This window comes from Salmo salar, chromosome ssa17 (assembly GCF_905237065.1).
Source record: "Salmo salar chromosome ssa17, Ssal_v3.1, whole genome shotgun sequence".
Taxonomy (NCBI): Eukaryota; Metazoa; Chordata; class Actinopteri; order Salmoniformes; family Salmonidae; genus Salmo; species Salmo salar.
The window spans coordinates 23717005-23737815 of NC_059458.1; the positions used below are offsets into that span (position 1 = coordinate 23717005).

At 43.6% G+C, this 20811-nt stretch overlaps 1 protein-coding gene across 1 annotated transcript in view; it reads right to left on the reverse strand.

Annotated features, from left to right (window-relative positions):
* Window positions 1–12472, reverse strand: part of LOC106593309 (collagen alpha-1(XVIII) chain) — an 81677-nt gene extending 69205 nt beyond the window's left edge. The window contains exon 1 of the mRNA XM_045699109.1: window positions 12227–12472. Coding sequence (XP_045555065.1) covers window positions 12227–12311 — 85 coding nt within the window. The 5' untranslated portion in view covers window positions 12312–12472. The remainder of the gene's footprint in view (window positions 1–12226) is intronic.
* Between the last annotated feature and the right edge of the window lie 8339 nt (window positions 12473–20811).

Consider the following 20811-nt stretch of genomic DNA (forward strand, 5'->3'; position numbering starts at 1 on the left):
GGGTAGAGACTTCAGGATCAGGGAGAGAAACTATGAGATGACGGAGACAGACAGAGAGGTGACAGGCGGGCCAGGCATACTGTGATGCTGGTCACCAGGGGTCAGGCACATTTTGGAAAAACTGTACTCTGACACAGCTAACATGACACAGTTGACTCGCTGGGTGTTTCACCACAGATGTTAAATCAGTGATGGTTTGAGGTGGATTGGACTGGATGACGAGAAGCTTACAAGCAAACAAAGGGCCAAAGGTTCCAAACCAACCCTGTAGTTTCGATCTAAGAAAAGATCTAGTTTAGTTGCTAATGGCAGCCTGCAGTACCTTCACATTGAGTTCCTCAATGAGAGGGGGCAGCACTGAGTTAGCCTGCAACGTCACTTCCTGGAGTAGCTCAAACTGCACGTTATGCCTCCATGAGAAGCCATCTTAACTGACTTAATTTGGCTTTAATGCGCTATTCTTCACATAGGAATGAATGGTGTCACGTGATCAATGGCTTTGTCCATTCATACATAGTCATTGGTATCATCACAATTAATCTGACATTCTGTTTTTAAACTGCATATAAACAGTATTACATTGTTTTAAACTAATTTGCAGTTTCTCACCCCCCAAAAATACAACTCCAATGATTAATCCCTAGGGAGTAAATCTAAGCCCCACCCTCTACCCTTTAGGCTCATGGCGACAAATAGCCGTGTGAATCTAGCACGTGTATCTTAAATGGACAACGGCCCCAGTCGGCTAGGATCCAGTTAGTTGTTCTGGTTGGAGTTGAATCGGGCACCATGTGGGAAGTGAATGAGAGCGTCCTCTTCCATTCCCCATTCCACCAGGCCTGATGAGACGTAGAGTACCCACAACACAATAGATCCTCCAGTGGAAAAGTTAGACACTCGGCTATCTTATCTGAGTTCCTTTCCCACTATGCTGAATACAGGCAGCTCAGACAATTGTCTTGTTCTGTGTTGATCAAACGCTTTAGAAACAGGCTTTCCATGACCAGTGAGTCAGTCACTCAACACATAGAGGTTTCTCTGATACAGTGACTGACTAGCAAAGAAGAGAATTCAGGGTAAATGCCTTCTATGTTTTGAGAGGCTGCTTGGCACAGCAAGATATGTGCAGTGGTGTGTGAACTACCTATTAACCACTAAATAGTCTGTTAACCATTCAATGAAGTATACATACAAGTGAATCCTGATGTTTATTATTAAGCCCCCTACTGCCTTCAGAACAGCCTCAATTCGCCGGAGCATGGACTATACAAGATGTCGAAAGCATTCCACTGGGGTGCTGGCCCATGTTAACTCCAACACTTCCCACAGTTGGCTGGATGCCCTTTGGGTGGTGTACCATTCTTGATACACACAGGAAACTTTTGAGCATTAAAAAAAACAGAAGCGCTGCGGTTCTTGACACACTCAAACCGGTGCACCTGGCACCTACTACCATACCCCATTCAAAGGCATCTTTTGTCTTGCCCATTAACCCTTTAAATGGCACAATGCACAATCCATGTCTCAATTGTCTCAAGGCTTAAAAATCCTTCTTTAACCTGTCTCCTCCCCTTCATCAATACTGATTGAAGTGGATTTAACAAGTGACATCAATAAGGGGTCATAGCTTTCACCCGGATTCACCTGGTCAGTCTATGTCATGGAAAGACTAGGTGTTCCTAATGTTTCGTACACTCAAGTGTATCATTACATGTTTTCTTAATGGTTTCCATGACAATGAAGCTATGTTAATAGGGCCATGTTGTGAGGAGCAGGGGAAGTGATGCAAGCCCCAGCCTGCGATCTCCCCTGTCCGCACCATCACCCCTAGCACCACCTCAAAGCAGCCTGCCCAATCTGACTCTGCAGATGGGAAAACATTGCATTCCGTACCATCAAACAGGACCTATTCTGTTCAAAGACCAATTTAGATGGGCGAGCTGATATAAACACAAAGAAAGGTGGAAGAGGGTATGAAAACATCCTCTTCTCCCTGTTAGATCATCCATGTATGTCACTATTACACTATTATTACACTTCCTGTGGCTCTCCAAAGCATCCTGGGATTGTCGTTGACGTTTTCCCTAACTGCTGGTCCGGGGTCAGATATTTGTTATTAACCAAATGTTAATGTTAAGACTTGTGGTAGGGTAATCAGATCCCATATCTGTGGTTAGGGGCAGCCTCTACTACCTCACTTAGAGTGACTTAAAAATCTAGATGGGTTTGGTCAACTAGGCTACACAAGGGTAAAGTAGTAATTATAGTTAAGAGTGGGACAAAACACAGGTATTAACATGCTAAGAGCTGTCTACAGAAACACTTAGGAACAAAGAGGAACGGGACTACTTCCCTGGACAGGAAGTGCTTTGAGAGACTAGTCAAGGATCATATCACCTCCACCCTACCTGACACCCTAGACCCACTCCAATTTGCTTACTGCCCCAATAAGTCCACAGACGACGCAATTGCAATCACACTGCACACTGCCCTAACCCATCTGGACAAGAGGAATACCTATGTAAGAATGTTGTTCATCGATTACAGCTCAGCATTTAACACCATAGTAACCTCCAAACTCGTCATTAAGCTCGAGACCCTGGGTCTCGACCCCGCCCTGTGCAACTGGGTCCTGGACTTTCTGACAGGCCGCCCCCAGGTGGTGAGGGTAGGAAACAACATCTCCACCCCGCTGATCCTCAACACTGGGGCCCCACAAGGGTGCATTCACAGAGGTGTTACTACTTCCCCGAACAGAACAGAGGTGCTACTACTTCCCTGGACAGGACAGAGGTGTTACTACTTCCCTGGACAGGACAGAGGTGTTACTACTTCCCTGGACAGGACAGAGGTCTTACTACTTCCCTGGACAGAGCAGAGGTGTTACTACTTCCCTGGACAGGACAGAGGTGTTACTACTTCCCTGGACAGGACAGAGGTGTTACTACTTCCCTGGACAGGACAGAGGTGTTACTACTTCCCTGGACAGGACAGAGGTGTTACTACTTCCCTGGACAGGGCAGAGGTGTTACTACTTCCCTGGACAGGACAGAGGTGTTACTACTTCCCTGGACAGGACAGAGGTGTTACTACTTCCCTGGACAGGACAGAGGTGTTACTACTTCCCTGGACAGGGCAGAGGTGTTACTACTTCCCTGGACAGGACAGAGGTGTTACTACTTCCCTGGACAGGGCAGAGGTGTTACTACTTCCCTGGACAGGACAGAGGTGTTACTACTTCCCTGGACAGGGCAGAGGTGTTACTGCTTCCCTGGACAGGGCAGAGGTGTTACTACTTCCCTGGACAGGACAGAGGTGTTACTACTTCCCTGGACAGGACAGAGGTGTTACTACTTCCCTGGACAGGACAGAGGTGTTACTACTTCCCTGGACAGGACAGAGGTGTTACTACTTCCCTGGACAGGGCAGAGGTGTTACTACTTCCCTGGACAGGACAGAGGTGTTACTACTTCCCTGGACAGGACAGAGGTGTTACTACTTCCCTGGACAGGGCAGAGGTGTTACTACTTCCCTGGACAGGACAGAGGTGTTACTACTTCCCTGGACAGGACAGAGGTGTTACTACTTCCCTGGACAGGACAGAGGTGTTACTACTTCCCTGGACAGGACAGAGGTGTTACTACTTCCCTGGACAGGACAGAGGTGTTACTACTTCCCTGGACAGGGCAGAGGTGTTACTACTTCCCTGGACAGGACAGAGGTGTTACTACTTCCCTGGACAGGACAGAGGTGCTTACTACTTCCCTGGACAGGACAGAGGTGTTACTACTTCCCTGGACAGGACAGAGGTGTTACTACTTCCCTGGACAGGACAGAGGTGTTACTACTTCCCTGGACAGGACAGAGGTGTTACTACTTCCCTGGACAGGACAGAGGTGTTACTACTTCCCTGGACAGGGCAGAGGTGTAGTTCAGGATTTGACCTGTTTGTCCCAAATAGCAATACAGTCTCCTTTCTGGTTTTCTTTTCATCATGACCACTACGAGCAACAAGTCTACCAAGACACTTCCACCAATGTTGTCCTAACAACATGTCCACCATGACTCTTGAACCTGAGCCCTGCCCAACACCAATGTCCTGTCCTCCTGTCCCTCTTATTGAACCTGAGCCCTGCCCAACACAAATGTCCTGTCCTCCTGTCCCTCTTATTGAACCTGAGCCCTGCCCAACACAAATGTCCTGTCCTCCTGTCCCTCTTATTGAACCTGAGCCCTGCCCAACACAAATGTCCTGTCCTCCTGTCCCTCTTATTGAACCTGAGCCCTGCCCAACACAAATGTCCTGTCCTCCTGTCCCTCTTATTGAACCTGAGCCCTGCCCAACACAAATGTCCTGTCCTCCTGTCCCTCTTATTGAACCTGAGCCCTGCCCAACACCAGAGTCCTTTGATGAGTCAGACAGTGACAGGTAAAGCTGGTTGATTTGTCAGCTCCCTTTCATTTGCCCCTAGTCACACCCAACTCAAGACACAATTGACCAAAGTGTCACAGAGATCATGATAGACCTCTATGACAGTACAGTAGCTAGCTACAGACTAGAACTACCATCCTGTCGCTAGTTCAGAACTATATGACAGTACAGTATCTAGCTACAGACTAGAACTACCTTCCCGTCTCTAGTTCAGAACTAAATGACAGTACAGTAGCTAGCTACAGACTAGAACTACCTTCCTGTCTCTAGTTCAGAACTAAATGACAGTACAGTAGCTAGCTACAGACTAGAACTACCTTCCTGTCTCTAGTTCAGAACTATATGGCAGTACAGTAGCTAGCTACAGACTAGAACTACCTTCCTGTCTCTAGTTCAGAACTATATGACAGTACAGTAGCTAGCTACAGACTAGAACTACCTTCCTGTCTCTAGTTCAGAACTATATGACAGTACAGTAGCTAGCTACAGACTAGAACTACCTTCCTGTCTCTAGTTCAGAACTAAATGACAGTACAGTAGCTAGCTACAGACTAGAACTACCTTCCTGTCTCTAGTTCAGAACTATATGACAGTACAGTATCTAGCTACAGACTAGAACTACCTTCCCGTCTCTAGTTCAGAACTAAATGACAGTACAGTAGCTAGCTACAGACTAGAACTACCTTCCCGTCTCTAGTTCAGAACTAAATGACAGTACAGTAGCTAGCTACAGACTAGAACTACCTTCCTGTCTCTAGTTCAGAACTATATGGCAGTACAGTAGCTAGCTACAGACTAGAACTACCTTCCTGTCTCTAGTTCAGAACTATATGACAGTACAGTAGCTAGCTACAGACTAGAACTACCTTCCTGTCTCTAGTTCAGAACTATATGACAGTACAGTATCTAGCTACAGACTAGAACTACCTTCCTGTCTCTAGTTCAGAACTATATGACAGTACAGTAGCTAGCTACAGACTAGAACTACCTTCCTGTCTCTAGTTCAGAACTATATGGCAGTACAGTATCTAGCTACAGACTAGAACTACCATCCTGTCGCTAGTTCAGAACTATATGACAGTACAGTATCTAGCTACAGACTAGAACTACCTTCCTGTCTCTAGTTCAGAACTAAATGACAGTACAGTAGCTAGCTACAGACTAGAACTACCTTCCCGTCTCTAGTTCAGAACTAAATGACAGTACAGTAGCTAGCTACAGACTAGAACTACCTTCCTGTCTCTAGTTCAGAACTAAATGACAGTACAGTATCTAGCTACAGACTAGAACTACCTTCCTGTCTCTAGTTCAGAACTATATGGCAGTACAGTAGCTAGCTACAGACTAGAACTACCTTCCTGTCTCTAGTTCAGAACTATATGACAGTACAGTAGCTAGCTACAGACTAGAACTACCTTCCTGTCTCTAGTTCAGAACTATATGACAGTACAGTATCTAGCTACAGACTAGAACTACCTTCCTGTCTCTAGTTCAGAACTATATGACAGTACAGTAGCTAGCTACAGACTAGAACTACCTTCCTGTCTCTAGTTCAGAACTATATGGCAGTACAGTATCTAGCTACAGACTAGAACTACCATCCTGTCTCTAGTTCAGAACTATATGGCAGTACAGTAGCTAGCTACAGACTAGAACTACCTTCCTGTATCTGGTTCAGAACTGAAGCAGACATGTTCTCCAGCCAAACCCCTGAGGGGTAGATTCTTTATCATAGTTTAAGCACAGCTTATAGGTCTGCACAGTATAATGAGCAGTGCAATTTTCAGGTTGTCTTTCAAACATCCAACGTCACATTCCAAGCCACTGTCTGGGCCTAGAGCCCAGTTGAACTAGCCTGCAGAAAGACCTCAGAAGTATGATCATACACTTATTGATAGTTTGGTAATTGTTATGTGAAATCTATGTTACTACATTAGCAGAAATAGAATGTGTATGTTACTTAGACATTCATCATATAATCTTCCCCCAATATGTGTTATTTATATAGTTCCACAAGGCCCAACCATCCATCAATCAATGAACACAAAACATTATGCGGCTACGGTGTTACACTGGTATGATTATGACCGGGTTTGGGACCTCATGTTCATACAGGTTGCTGGAACAGCTGTGGATCCAGGAAATAATCCAGATATTTTGGAGCCCTATGAAACAAAAGCTGGCTGAAACAACAGAGTTTATAATATAATTACAGCATGAGATAGAAGCTACCCTACAATACAGCAACTTTCCTCTGCCATTCCACTCAGAAACATCCTGTAAGGAAAGAGACCACAGCTCCAATACAACCAATCATTTCCAAGACACCTACTGTAACATGGACAGGGATGCCACATCTATTCTATGTGGAAATGTGGAAATATTGCTAAAAAGAATGATAATGGAATTTCTGAAACCCATGATGATATGAATTGTCTGTAAGCCCATACAAAAGACACAGCATTCCTACAGAGTTGACCTCTAAGTGAGTCAACGGGGTTGAAGGACAATGTGTTCACTGCCACCCTGGCATGGTCGACAAGAGAAGGAAACAAAGACAAATTAAGTCAGGAGCCACAAGATGAACTGGAATCTGTTTCCCTGGAAAGACTGGCCTGGCCAACCCTCAACCCTCCCTGGAGAAGGGAAAGTCTGAGCACACCATCAATCACTAGCCTGGAGGGACACACACAAACAATGCTGCACACGCACACACCACATACACACACAGAGAAAGAGAGAGAGAGTGAGAGAGCAAGAGACCGACAGACAGACAGACAGACAGACAGACAGACAGACAGACAGACAGACAGACAGACAGACAGACAGACAGACAGACAGACAGACAGACAGACAGACAGACAGACAGACAGACAGACAGACAGACAGACAGACAGACAGACAGAACTATAGACAAAATGCACACCCTCCAATCCAAAAAGGCCTGTGGACCACAAATTCCAATTGGCTTTACTTAAACTCTTTAACATCATCCTCAGCTCTGGCATCTTCCCCAATATTTGGAACCAAGGACTGTTGACCCCAATCCACAAAAGTGAAGACAAATTTAACCCCAATAACTACCGTGGGATATGCGTCAACAGCAACCTTGGGAAAATCCTCTGCATTATCATTAACACCAGACTTGTACATTTCCTCAGTGAAAGGAAATGTAAATTTCCTCTACTGAGCAAATGTCAAATTGGCTATTTACCAAATGACCATACGACATACCACGTATTCACCCTGCACATCCTAATTGATAAAAACAAACCAAAACATAGGCAAAGTCGTCTCATGCTTTGTTGACTTCAAAAAAGCTTTTGACACAATTCGGCATGAGGATCTGCTATACATATTGATGGAAAGTGGTGTTGGGGGAAAAACATACGACATTATGTACATCCATGTACACAAAATTGGCACAAAACACACACATTTCTTTCCACAGGGCCGGGGGGTGAGACAGGGATGCAGCTTAAGCCCCACCATCTACAACATATACAGTATATCAATGAATTGGTGAGGGCACTAGAACAGTCTGCAGCACCCAGTCTCACCCTACTAGAATCTGAAGTGAAATGTCTACTGTTTGCTGATGATCTGGTGCTTCTGTCCCCAACCAAGGAGGGCCTACAGCAGCACCTAGATCTTCTGTACAGATTCTGCCAGATCTGGGCCCTGACAGTAAATCTCAGTAAGACAAAAATAATGGTGTAATAAAAAAGGTCCAGTTGCCAGAACCACGAATACAAATTCCATCTAGACACCGTTGCCCTAGAGCACACAAAAAAACTATACATACCTCACAACCCCATTGCCCTTGATGGTTGTGAGGTCTGGGGTCCGCTAACCAACCAATAATTCATAACATGGGACAAACACCAAATTGAGACACTGCATGCAGAATTCTGCAAAAATATGCTCTGTGTACAACATAAAACACAAAACAATGAATGCAGAGCAGAATTAGGCCGATACCCGCTAATGATCAAAATCCAGAAAATAGCTTTTAAATTCTACAACCACCTAAAAGGAAGCGATTCCCAAACCTTCCATAACAAAGCCATCACCTACAGAGAGATGACAATGATGATATGATAATCAAAAATTTCAATAAGCATTTCTCTACGGCTGGCCATGCTTTTCTCCTGGCTACCCCAACCTCGGCCAACAGCTCCACACACCCCGCAGCTACTTGCCCGGGCCTCCCCAGCTTCTCCTTCACCCAAATCCAGACAGCAGATGTTCTGAAAGAGCTGCAAAATCTGGACCCATACAGATCAGCTGGGCTAGACAATCTGGATCCTCTCTTTCTAAAACTATCCGCCGCCATTGTTGCAACCCCTATTACCAGTCTGTTCAACCTCTCTTTCGTATCGTTCGAGATCCCTAAAGATTGGAAAGCTGCCGTGGTCATCCCCGTCTTCAAAGGGGGTGACACTCTAGACCCAAACTGTTATAGACATATATCCATCCTGCCCTGCCCTTCTAAAGTCTTCAAAAGCCAAATTAATAAACAGATCACTGACCATTTCGAATCCCACCGTTCCGCTGTGCAATCCGGTTTCCGAGCTGGTCATGGGTGCACCTCAGCCCCGGTACCACAGGGTTCAATTCTCAGGCAGACTCTTTTCTCTGTATATATCAACGATGTCGCTCTTGCTGCGGGTGATTGCCTGATCCACCTCTACGCAGACAACACCATTCTGTATACATCTGGCCCTTCTTTGGACACTGTGTTAACTAACCTCCAAATGAGCTTCAATGCCATACAACACTCCTTCTGTGGCCTCCAACTGCTCTTAAACGCTAGTAAAACCAAATGCATGCTTTTCAACCGTTCACTGCCCGCACCCGCCCGCCCGGCTAGCATCACTACTCTGGACGGTTCTGACCTAGAATAGGTGGACAACTACAAATACCTAGGTGTCTGGCTAGACTGTAAACTCTCCTTCCAGACTCACATCAAACATCTCCAATCCAAAATCAAATCTAGAATCGGCTTTCTATTTCGGAACAAAGCCTCCTTCACTCACGCCGCCAAACTTACCCTAGTAAAACTGACTATCCTACCGATCCTCGACTTCGGCGATGTCATCTACAAAATAGCTTCCAATACTCTACTCACCAAACTGGATGCAGTCTATCACAGTGCCATCTGTTTTGTTACCAAAGCCCCTTATACCACCCACCAATGCGACCTGTATGCTCTAGTCGGCTGGCCCTCGCTACATATTCGTCGCCAGACCCACTGGCTCCAGGTCATCTATAAGTCTATGCTAGGTAAAGCTCCGCCTTATCTCAGCTCACTGGTCACAATAACAACACCCACCCGTAGCACGCGCTCCAGCAGGTATATCTCACTGGTCATCCCCAAAGCCAGCATCTCCTTTCGCTGCCTTTCCTTCCAGTTCTCTGCTGCCAGTGACTGGAACAAAATGCAAAAATTGCTGAATCTGGAAACTTACATCTCCCTCACTAACTTTAAACATCAGCTATCTGAGCGGCTAACCGATCGCTGCAGCTGTACATAGTCCATCTGTAAATAGCCCACCCAATCTACCTACCTCATCCCCATATTGTTTTTATTTACTTTTCTGCTCTTTTGCACACTAGTATCACTACTTGCACATCATCATCTGCTCATCTATCACTCCAGTGTTAATCTGCTAAATTGTAATTATTTCGCTACTATGGCCTATTTATTGCCTTACCTCCTCACGCCATTTGCACACACTGTATATAGACTGTTATTCTATTGTGTTATTGACTGTACGCTTGTTTACTCCATGTGTAACACTGCTTTGCTTTATCTTGGCCAGGTTGCAGTTGTAAATGAGAACTTGTTCTCAACTGGCTTACCTGGATAAATAAAAGTGAAATAAAAAATAAAAATGAACCTGGAGAAGAGCCCCCTGAGCAAGCTGGTCCTGGGGCTCTGTTCACAAACACAAACAGACCCCACAGAGCCCCAGGTTAGCAACACAATTAGACCCAACCAAATCATGAGAAAACAAAAAGATCATTACTTGACACATTGGAAAGAATTAACAAAAAAACAGAGAAAACTACAATGCTATTTGGCCCTAAACAGAGAGTACGCAGTGGCAGAATACCTGACCACTGCGACTGACCCAAAATTAAGGAAAGCTTTGACTATGTACAGATTCAGTGAACATAGCCTTGCTATTGAGAAAGGCCGCCATAGGCAGACCTGGCTCTCAAGAGAAGACAGGCTATGTGCACACAGGCCACAAAATGAGGTGGAAACTGAGCTGCACTTCCTAACCTCCTGCCAAATGTATGACCATATTTCCCTCAGATTACACAGACCCACAAAGAATTCAATTTTTTATCTATTGGGTGAAATACCACAGTGTGACATCACAGCAGCAAGATTTTTTACCTGTTGCCACAAGAAAAGGGCAACCAGTGAAGAACAAACACCATTGTAAATACTACCCATATTTATGTATTTAGCCTTTTTTACTTTAACTATTTGCACATCATTACAACACTGTATACAGACATACATTTACATTTTAGTCATTTAGCAGATGCTCTTATCCAGAGCAACTTACAGTAGTGAATGCATACATTTCATAATTATTATTTTTTTGTACTGGCCCCCCCGTGGGAATCGAACCCATAACCCTGGCATTGCACACACCATGCTCTACCAACTGAGCCACAGAGTTTCCACATAATATAACATTTGAAATGTCTTTATTATTTTGGAATTTGTGTGAATGTAATATTTACTGTTCACTTTTTATTGTTTATTTCACTTTTGTTTATCCATTTCCATGTAAACATATGTTTCCCATGCCAATAAAGCCCCTTGAATTGAACGTTTGTGACAGACAGAGAGAGAGAGAGAGAGAGAGAGAGAGAGAGAGAGAGAGAGAGAGAGAGAGAGAGAGAGAGAGAGAGAGAGAGAGAGAGAGAGAGAGAGAGAGAGAGACAGAGAGAGAGAGAGAGAGAGAGAGAGAAATGTCTGTATTCTTTTGGAACTTTTGTGAGTGTAATGCTTACTGTACATTTTCTATTGTTTATTTCACTTTTATTTATTATCTATTTCACTTGCTTTGGCACTGTACACATATGTTTCCCATGTCAAAAAAGCCCCTTAAATTATAATAGCTGATTGAGGATTTCAGTGAAAACATTACAAAGATGAAAAGGCTAATAAACGTCAAGTCAATATTATGTCTAGCAGGTTAAAACACCTGCTAGAAAGTACAATACAAGTACAGTACAATAGAAAGTACAATATTAGGTTAACACCTAATATTGTACTTTCTATTCCAATGCAACTATTGAATGTGCTATTGGCGTTGGTGTTGGAAGATTGTCTTTGTGATTTTAGCTATTCATAGTTCTGGACAAGCCTAGACATACATTACCATTAGCACAACCAGCACACTTCATTCCTCCCTTGAGTGATGTATCAAATATCACTGTACCTGATTATGCCCAGAACTGTCCACAGCATAGGTGTCATAGAAACCGAAATGTTTTCCTTATATGGTCTACAATGGTTATGCCATCAAGTGTAGCTGTAATGAACTAATGTTCAGTAGGGGTTAAAATAAAATCTATAATCTCATATAACGCAGATGTAAAATGTTTTTATTCACAAAATATAACATAGTAGGTTGTTATTTTATGTTGAGATGCAATAGTATTCACTTACAAAGATATTTAAGTCACGTGCATTTAAAAACTCAAAAGGCTTCAAGTTGCCTGTACATTTAAAAAAAATTGCAACAATGTATCCGACATATTTACCTGTCCTTTGAGTTTCTGTCCGTGTGACAACCAGTAGAAGTACGCAAGTATGCAGACCCAACGACCACCTGTCAACACAAGGCATTGTTTTCCGCTTATTTGTGCAAAATATTTCCACAAGTCCTTTTGTTTGGTAAGCAAAAAGCTAAAAGGTTCATGCACATTTGGGCATCTCCGTCTCGGTCCTAGAACAGTGTCGTTGGCCTTGAGTACCGAAACAGAATTGACAGTATAATCTACAGTAAAACGTTAGTTCGCGGGCGCTATGGACAAAACCTAAACCTGTCCACGGGATTTTCCCCTGGGTCCTAGTGTCCTAATGTTTTGGTAGATTCATCCAAACCGCCGTGACTGACAGGTCCAATCTAAAATACACTGACATTTGACGCCTTTTATGACTTCATGATATCCACATACTTTTCAAAATCAGGTAAGCTAACCTAGTGCTCAGTCAAACAATTATTTACACAATATGCAAGTTCTTCAATAAGCTTTCTGTACACCAAGACATTTGACTAAACCTAATCAAAGGCTGCAGGAAAACGGTATTATCAGCATTTAGTTGGCTTATACATGTCCCCATGTTGAGACATGATGGCATATAACACATGCCCCTAAACCCTGCATTCCACCCAGAGAGAAAGGAAAAGCTGCTTAGCTGACAGACAGTGAGTGTGCAGTGTGTAGTGAGTCTGTCCCTCTAGCATTAAATCAACCCACCCATACTGTTAAAGCCTACATGTGGAAACCAATATTCTCTAATGAAGACATACAGTGCTTTCAGAAAGTATTCAGACCCCTTTACTTTTTCAACATTTTGCTATGTTACAGCCTTAACCTAAAGTTGATTAAATAAAACAAATGAATCAGGCCGCCATTGTAAAATAAGAATTTGTTCTTAACTGACTTGCCTAGTTAAATAAGGTTAAATAAAAAATAAACCCATAATAACAAAGTGAACACAGGTTTTTAGAAATTTTAGCAAATGTATTAAAAATTCTAAACAGAAACCTTATTTACATAAGTATTCCGATCCTTTGCTATGACACTCAGGTGCATCCTGTTTCCATTGATCATCATTGAGATGTTTCTACAACTTGATTGGAGTCCACCTGTGGTAAATTCAATAATTGGACCTGATTTGGAAAGGCACACACCTGTCTATATACGGTCCCACAGTTGAAAGTGCATGTCAGAGCAAAAACCAAGCCATGAGGTCGAAGGAATTGTCTGTATAACTCCGAGGCAAGATTGTGTCAGATCTGGGGAAGAGTACCAAAACCTTTCTGCAGCATTGACGAACACAGTGGAACACAGTGGTCTCCATCATTCTTAAATGGAAGAAGCTTGGAACCACCAAGACTCTGCCTTGAGCAGAACTGAACAATCGGGGGAGAAGGGCCTTGGTCAGGGAGGTGACCAAGAACCCGATGGTCACTCTGACAGAGCTCTAGAGTTTCTCTGTGGAGATGGGAGAACCTTCCAGAAGGACAACCATCACTGCAGCACTCCACCAATCAGGCCACTTATGACAGCCCACTTGGAGATTGCCAAAAAGCATCTAAAGGACTCTCAGACCAGGAGAAACAAGATTCTCTGGTCTGATGAAACCAAGATTAAACTCTTTGGCCTAAAAGCCAAGCGTCACATCTGGAGGAAACCTGGCACATTCCCTACGGTGAAGCATGGTGGTGGCAGCATCATGCTGTGGGGATGTTTTTCAGCGGCATGGACTGGGAGACTAGTCAGGATCGAGGGAAAGATGAACTGAGCAAAGTACAGAGCGATCCTTGATGAAAACCTGCTCCAGAGCGCTCAGGACCTCAGACTGGGGCGAAGGTTCACTTTCCAACAGGGTAACAACCCTAAGCACACAGCCAAGACAACGCAGGAGTGGCTTCAGGACAAGTCTCAGAATGTCCTTGATTGGCCCAGCAAGAACCTGAACCTGATCGAACATCTCTGGAGAGACCTGAAAATAGCTGTGCAGCAACACTCCCCATCCAACCTGACAGAGCTTGAGAGGATCTGCAGAGAAGAATGAGAGAAACTCCCCAAATACAGGTGTGCCAAGCTTGTAGTGCCATACCCAAGAAGACTCGAGGCTGTAATCACTGCCAAAGGTGCTTCAACAAAGTACTGAGTAAAGGATCTGAATACTTATGTAAATGTAATATTTCTGGTTTTTATTTTTTATAAATTAGCAAACATTTCTTAAAACCTGTCTTACTTTGTCATTATGGGGTATTGTGTGTAGATTGATGAGGGGGAAAAAACAATTTAATCAATTTTAGAATAAGGCTGTAACCTAACAAAACGTGGAAAAAGTCAAGAGGTCTGAATACTTTCCGAAGGCACTGTATGGCCAGTTTAATTGCTTTTCAAGAGAGATTTCCCAATCCCTAAAGAGTGGCATTTATTGATATGGTTCAAGCAAATTTTAAATATGGTTCATGTTATGTCAACGGGCATCATATGCCCATGTTATTAACTGTACATTATGTAGTTTGTATGCAGGTTGCGTAGTTCAGCCTTGCACTGCTAGCTACAGTACTCTATGTGGTGTGGTCAGATCTGCTGACCAATAGATCAGTGATGGCATTTCTTTGTCAGTAGAGGGCAATCCTACCCTTGGCTTGGCTTGAGCTGCTAGAATAGAATATAATAGAATGGAGTAGAATATAATGGAAAAGAATAGAATGGACTAGAATGGAATGGAATATAATTGAATGGAATATAATAAAATTGGATAGAATTTAATAGGATATAATAGAATAGAATAGGATAGAATAGAATGGAATAGTTGTCTTATCCCAAAGGGAAGTGCAGGAAACAAGACATAACTGACAGCCATAATGACTCTCACTCTCCTCTCAGGAGGAGGGTCAACACAGTCACGGTTGTTAACAAGTCAGGAATTGCGAAATTCAGCCAATTTTCCTCGCCTGTCATTTAGTTCAGGAAGCCAAGGAAACTCACACAAAATGTCAAGGTCATCATATAATCTTAGAGTGCTGCCAGAACATGCCTGACTTTTCTGAGAGGTGAACCATGTACAATGAGTTTTTAAGTGACTAGTCTACTCCTGTGTTAGGTTAGATAGCTCGCACGTCTGAAACTCTGAGTCTCCGGGTACCTCATTTCGACCTCAATCTTGTCCACACACGTAGACAGGCAGGTCCACTCGTCTTTCAGAGAGATTTCACCACGCTGCTCAGCTATGTAGCCTGGAGGTGTGTATCTAGGTGTTGTGTATGTAGGGCCTTCATTTCAGAGCCAGACTCCATCCATCTTCCTTCACAACTTGGGCAGTCAAAGCACAGAAAGTGACATTTTCAAGGTGCCACTTAAACTGTGACTGCATATGAACGTTATTAGTATAACGTATAATATTATTATAATTTTTTTTATCCAGTAGGATAAACATTCCAAACAGCCTACCCGACCGCTCAGAGGCGTCCACATGGTCCTAAAGCTCACCGTTGCCTCGTTTTGTATCACATTCCAATGATAAAACTGGGGGGGGGGACAAAAATGCAATTTCAGAATGTGTGTGGGGGGGACAGGTCCCCAGTGAAAGGCATTTTATTTTACAATCAAATAAGGGGTCTATATGCTTTGATTATGTTAACTCAATCAAGAAATACCAAAGTAATTTTGAACAAGAGGCTAATAGAAAGGAAAACCTGAGCTGGACATGTCTTTTATTTCAAACTTTGCACAGATAAGGAGAGCAGTTCTATAACTCTCTCACTACATGGAAGTGAGGAGACCAGTCTCTGTGCCGATTTGCTAATGGTCAACAAGCTGCGCCGATCATAAACTAAAAGTATAGCTATCATGCTTGTAAACAAATTGTAATGTTCAAAAACCATATTAATAGATTGCTATTTATAAATAATGTTTTGTTGTTGCATTTAACTGTTGAAAATGCTGTTATTGAGGTAATTTCCTTAGTAGGTGACGTCAGAGTTCAGCATGTGGGAGAAGTCAGAGCTCAGAGATGATAGATCAGTTTACCACTAGTATTTAAAGATGCACTTTGCAGAAATCGCTCCGCCATTTCCTGGTTGCCAAAATTCTAATAATTAGCTTAATTTTTGTTTATGTGACAAACAAGCAAGTATAGTGTAGAGAATCATTGTACCATCTGAACCAAATATTGTATTTTCAGCTGTTTGAAGCTTGTGTACAAAACAGAAAGTAAAAGAACGAACAACGAAAATGAAGAATGGGAGCATAGACTCAGATTCAATGAAAATGACAGATCTATAACACACATTTCTATGTGAATTTGGTCGGGTTGCCCAAAAAGTTACATATTGCAGCTTTACCTACCAGTTGGATTTTTTCCAGTCATATGTGGTAAATACCACCTTCCCACTTGGTTATGAATGCAGCATGAGTACCACATACTAGAGAACAACATCTTTGCGACAGTTATGGTTGCACCTGTAAATGCAGAAAACCACTTGTCTCTAGCGGTAGCCTTGGCCCAGATCGGTTTGTGCTCTTGCCTACTCCATTGCTGTCAAGCCAAATAAACTCAGATAATTCATGGCCAAATGGTAGATCTTAATGATTTTAAATCAATCTCTTTTTCTCTTTTTTTGCTCATAACTTTTTTAAGTTGGGAGCACTATTCAGTGCTCCCGATTAAGAAAGTGAATTTACATCCCTGACAGCTGTTGATTTTGGATGGAGGGGATCATGACTGACCTGTGAAGAGATTAACCTTCATACTGCTGTTTGATATTGAAATACAATCTCAGGACAGAATCTAACACTATGCTTTTCATTCCTATGACTGTCCTCTTACCCAGCAGCTGGTTAGAGATGACTGCATGAGGGAGAATGTCAGAGGGACCAGCCCCCTTACATGGACAGGTGGGTCATTGTTTTAACAAACAAGCAAAATCATAAAAACATATGGTTTCTCCTTTGGTCAGATAGGTAAAAAGAAACATTCTTTATCCCATATCTCCATATCCATATCCCATATTATATCATATACCACATTGTAGATATAACTAAGATATAGAACCAAGATATAGCCCAACCTTTAAAGACCCCTAAAGACAGACATCAGGGAATAGCTGGATGATGATGATGGTGGATGCATTTAGACCCAATAGGGTCAACGTGGAGAGGGTTGTCAGCTGTGTCACTCAACAATCGTCATCCTAATGAAATGAGTGGATCCTGAAGCTACAGCATGTGACCTTCCGGAGGTCATCTTCCTCTGATGACGAGTGTTTTTGATTGGCTGTGGTGGACATTCCGCTATCGTCTGAGAATGTGGTGGTTGTATGTCAACGCTGTAGTCAAACTGTTGTAATGGGCCCAGTCACTCACCATACAAGCTGTAGTCAAACTGTTGTAATGGGCCCAGTCACTCACCATACAAACTGTAGTCAAACTGTTGTAATGGGCCCAGTCACTCACCATACAAGCTGTAGTCAAACTGTTGTAATGGGCCCAGTCACTCACCATACAAGCTGTAGTCAAACTGTTGTAATGGGCCCAGTCACTCACCATACAAGCTGTAGTCAAACTGTTGTAATGGGCCCAGTCACTCACCATACAAGCTGTAGTCAAACGATAATGGGCCCATTCACTCACCATACAAGCATAGAGAGTTTATAGTTTACCTCTTTTGGCATGAATGGGACAGAAGAAAGGAAAGTCCCATTGTTGCTCCTATATAAATTGAATGTGTAAAACAAACAGGATTCTCCATGCCATGTAGACTTTCATGGACCCATCCGTAGTGCATTAGAACATATTTTATGTCTGTGGTGGTACCTTAGTACGTGTTGTGGTAGTTAAGCTGTAGCTACTTCAACAATTCAAAGTGCTTCAGTGACCTCACTTTTATTTACTGTGTTTCCATGAAACAATACCAGCTGTATGTATTGTGTTTCTATGAAACAGATGTCATGGCAGTCTCGGGTGGTGACTCGGGTGGTCACTCTGGTGGTCACTCTGGTGGTCACTCTGGTGGTGGTGAAGTTCTGATGGGTTCTGACGAACAGCACTATCCTAACCCAGAGAGAGGCTCTGGGGCTGGGGGGCTGGGGGTAGGGGCTGGGACTGACAGACACTGATAGGGGAGGCCATTACCATAGCATATGCGGTGTTAGCAATGATTGACTGTCTATATGTCTAGTTATTTATTTAGGCCTACGTAGCTTTTCCTGCAGTCAAATGACCTAGTGGCCTCCTGGCTGGAATGTTTTTATACACTGCTCAAAAAAAATAAAGGGAACACTTAAACAACACAATGTAACTCCAAGTCAATCACACTTCTGTGAAATCAAACTGTCCACTTAGGAAGCAACACTGATTGACAATACATTTCACATGCTGTTGTGCAAATGGAATAGACAACAGGTGGAAATTATAGGCAATTAGCAAGACACCCCCAATAAAGGAGTGGTTCTGCAGGTGGGGACCACAGACCACTTCTCAGTTCCTATGCATCCTGGCTGATGTTTTGGTCACTTTTGAATGCTGGCGGTGCTTTCACTCTAGTGGTAGCATGAGACGGAGTCTACAACCCACACAAGTGGCTCAGGTAGTGCAGCTCATCCAGGATGGCACATCAATGCGAGCTGTGGCAAGAAGATTTGCTGTGTCTGTCAGCGTAGTGTCCAGAGCATGGAGGCGCTACCAGGAGACAGGCCAGTACATCAGGAGACGTGGAGGAGGCCGTAGGAGGGCAACAACCCAGCAGCAGGACCGCTACCTCCGCCTTTGTGCAAGGAGGAGCAGGAGAAGCACTGCCAGAGCCCTGCAAAATGACCTCCAGCAGGCCACAAATGTGCATGTGTCTGCTCAAACGGTCAGAAACAGACTCCATGAGGGTGGTATGAGGGCCCGACGTCCACAGGTGGGGGTTGTGCTTACACCCCAACACCGTGCAGGTCGTTTGGCATTTGCCAGAGAACACCAAGATTGGCAAATTCGCCACTGGCGCCCTGTACTCTTCACAGATGAAAGCAGGTTCACACTGAGCACGTGACAGACGTGACAGAGTCTGGAGACGCTGTGGAGAACGTTCTGCTGCCTGCAACATCCTCCAGCATGACCGGTTTGGCGGTGGGTCAGTCATGGTGTGGGGTGGCATTTCTTTGGGGGGCCGCACAGCCCTCCATGTGCTTGCCAGAGGTAGCCTGACTGCCATTAGGTACCGAGATGAGATCCTCAGACCCCTTGTGAGACCATATGCTGGTGCGGTTGGCCCTGGGTTCCTCCTAATGCAAGACAATGCTAGACCTCATGTGGCTGGAGTGTGTCAGCAGTTCCTGCAAGAGGAAGGCATTGATGCTATAGACTTGCCCGCCCGTTCCCCAGACCTGAATCCAATTGAGCACATCTGGGACATCATGTCTCGCTCCATCCACCAACGCCACGTTGCACCACAGACTGTCCAGGAGTTGGCGGATGCTTTAGTCCAGGTCTGGGAGGAGATCCCTCAGGAGACCATCCGCCACCTCATCAGGAGCATGCCCAGGCGTTGTAGGGAGGTCATACAGGCACGTGGAGGCCACACACACTACTGAGCCTCATTTTGACTTGTTTTAAGGACATTACATCAAAGTTGGATCAGCCTGTAGTGTGGTTTTCCACTTTAATTTTGAGTGTGACTCCAAATCCAGACCTCTATGGGTTGATAAATTGGATTTCCATTGATTATTTTTGTGTGATTTTGTTGTCAGCACATTTAACTATGTAAAGAAAAAAGTATTTAATAAGATTATTTATTTCATTCAGATCTAGGATGTGTTGTTTAAGTGTTCCCTTTATTTTTTTAAGCAGTATATTTTTCATAATTTCATAATTAATAAACTTGTGTTTCTATGTATAACAGTTTTGTTATATTTCAGTCTTCTGTGACGTATATAAAGTGTAATATTGGGATGCAAACTCAAAATGTAATACATTTCAACTCTATATCTGACATAGTACAGGGGTCTTCTTTTTTTAAGCCCATAACCATATGTGTGAGGTGGATACTTTTGTTTCAAAGTAGATTTGTTTAAGACTACCAAGAATCACTCTGTGTGACCATGATTTTCACTGCAGTGAAAGGTTAAATGCTTCACAAATTGTTTATAAGCAGAGTTTGAGCTCAGCAATTATCAACTGCCCTTCCAGAATGTATATTTAAACATCTATGTCAATGACACATCATACATCGTCTGTGTTTACGGATGATGAGCTAGTGTGCTTGATGCCAGGAGTCACTGTCTTGGCAGGTGGGGTGCCCTCTGTGGAGATTAAACAGAGGATCTCTAGGAAGCTGAGTGATCAGTCACAGAGCAGTGCTGCTCAGTGCTTCTGTCTATCTTTAGCTCCTGTAGGGTCTGTGAATGGAGGGCCAAGACTTATCTGACTGGCTGTCATCAAAACCTGTGGTATTTTTAGGGGCGGCTAGCAGCGGCAGGGCAGCAGCTGCACAAGCATTTAACGGTTGTTAATCTCTCTCTCTCTCTCTCTCTCTCTCTCTCTCTCTCTCTCTCTCTCTCTCTCTCTCTCGCTCTCGCTCTCTCTCGCTCTCTTGCTCTCTCTCCCTGACATTG